The following is a 1,102-nucleotide window of genomic DNA, read 5'->3' as shown; positions in this document are numbered from 1 at the left end:
GCAGATCCTGGGCTCGGTTCTGGAGCAGATCCTGGGCTCGGTTCTGGAGCAGATCCTGGGCTCGGTTCTGGAGCAGATCCTGGGCTCGGTTCTGGAGCAGATCCTGGGCTCGGTTCTGGAGCAGATCCCGGGCTCGGTTCTGGAGCAGACCCGGGGAACGATGGACGGACTGGGTCAGGAGGAAACGGGGGAGGGAGGGGGAGGAAGAGGAGGAGGAAACAGGAGGGGGGGTAGGAAGTCTGGAGGACAGGATTGGGGGGACAGGTCCAGAACCTGACCCGTCTCTCAGCACCACCCGCCCTGAACAGAACCGCCCCCAGGTTCGGTCAGAGTTCTGACCTTCCTCTGTCAGAAGTGATGATGATGATGATGATGATGATGATGATGATGATGATGATGATGATGATGATGATGATTTCTAGCTGCAGGAAACGGACCAGAACAGAACTCTGAGCAGAACCAGAACCAGAACTCACCATAGGGTCCAAAGTCGAACCCGGCCGGTACCTCCTGCGAGCTGAAGTCCTCGGTGTAGAACCCGGTGTGACAGACCTCCATCTGCACACAAACAGAACCGAACCTCACTTTGGACCCACAAGTTCTGATTGACTCGGTTCTGTTGGGTCCGGGTTAAACAGCAGACGGAACCGGGTCAGTTTCAGAACTTTGAAGAGCTAAAAACACCAGAACCAACCTTTAGTGTGAACACGTCTCTGTTCGGTTCCGAAGTGTCTCGACGCGGTTCGGTCCAGAACTCTTCGGAGGTCTCAGTCCGGTCCGGCGGTCTGTGGGTCAGCTGGAGGTTCTGATGGGGTCCGGCCCGCTTTATAGGCGCGCGGCGGTTCGTGGGCGGGGCGCGCGCCCGTGGTGCGTCGTGACCTGCGGAACCCAGGTCCGTTTGACCCCCCCGGTGACGTCACAGCCGGACCCTCTGTCCCAACATTCATTCATAAAAGAACCGAACCGGGTCAGAACCTGGTCCNTAGCTTTTAGCTACTATATCCTGAGTTTTAGCCATGTTTTACTGGTTTTAGCTTTCAGGTGCTTCATCATGAATTCAAACTTTAGCCACTGTTTTACTGATTTTAGCTTTTAGCTACTT

General features: G+C 55.5%; 1 protein-coding gene across 1 annotated transcript in view; it reads right to left on the bottom strand.

The window, feature by feature from the left end:
* The window catches only part of etsrp (ETS1-related protein), a 7,215-nt gene extending 6,406 nt beyond the window's left edge, over positions 1 to 809 (bottom strand). The window contains exons 1-2 of the mRNA XM_014028739.1: positions 695 to 809; positions 477 to 558 (exon numbers count right to left, since the gene is read on the bottom strand). Of these exons, the coding sequence (XP_013884193.1) occupies positions 477 to 558 (82 nt within the window). The 5' untranslated portion in view covers positions 695 to 809. The remainder of the gene's footprint in view (positions 1 to 476; positions 559 to 694) is intronic.
* Between the last annotated feature and the right edge of the window lie 293 nt (positions 810 to 1,102).

Source organism: Austrofundulus limnaeus, unplaced genomic scaffold, assembly GCF_001266775.1.
Source record: "Austrofundulus limnaeus strain Quisiro unplaced genomic scaffold, Austrofundulus_limnaeus-1.0 Scaffold802, whole genome shotgun sequence".
NCBI classification, from domain to species: Eukaryota; Metazoa; Chordata; class Actinopteri; order Cyprinodontiformes; family Rivulidae; genus Austrofundulus; species Austrofundulus limnaeus.
This window is presented reverse-complemented; position numbering and strand designations above follow the sequence as displayed.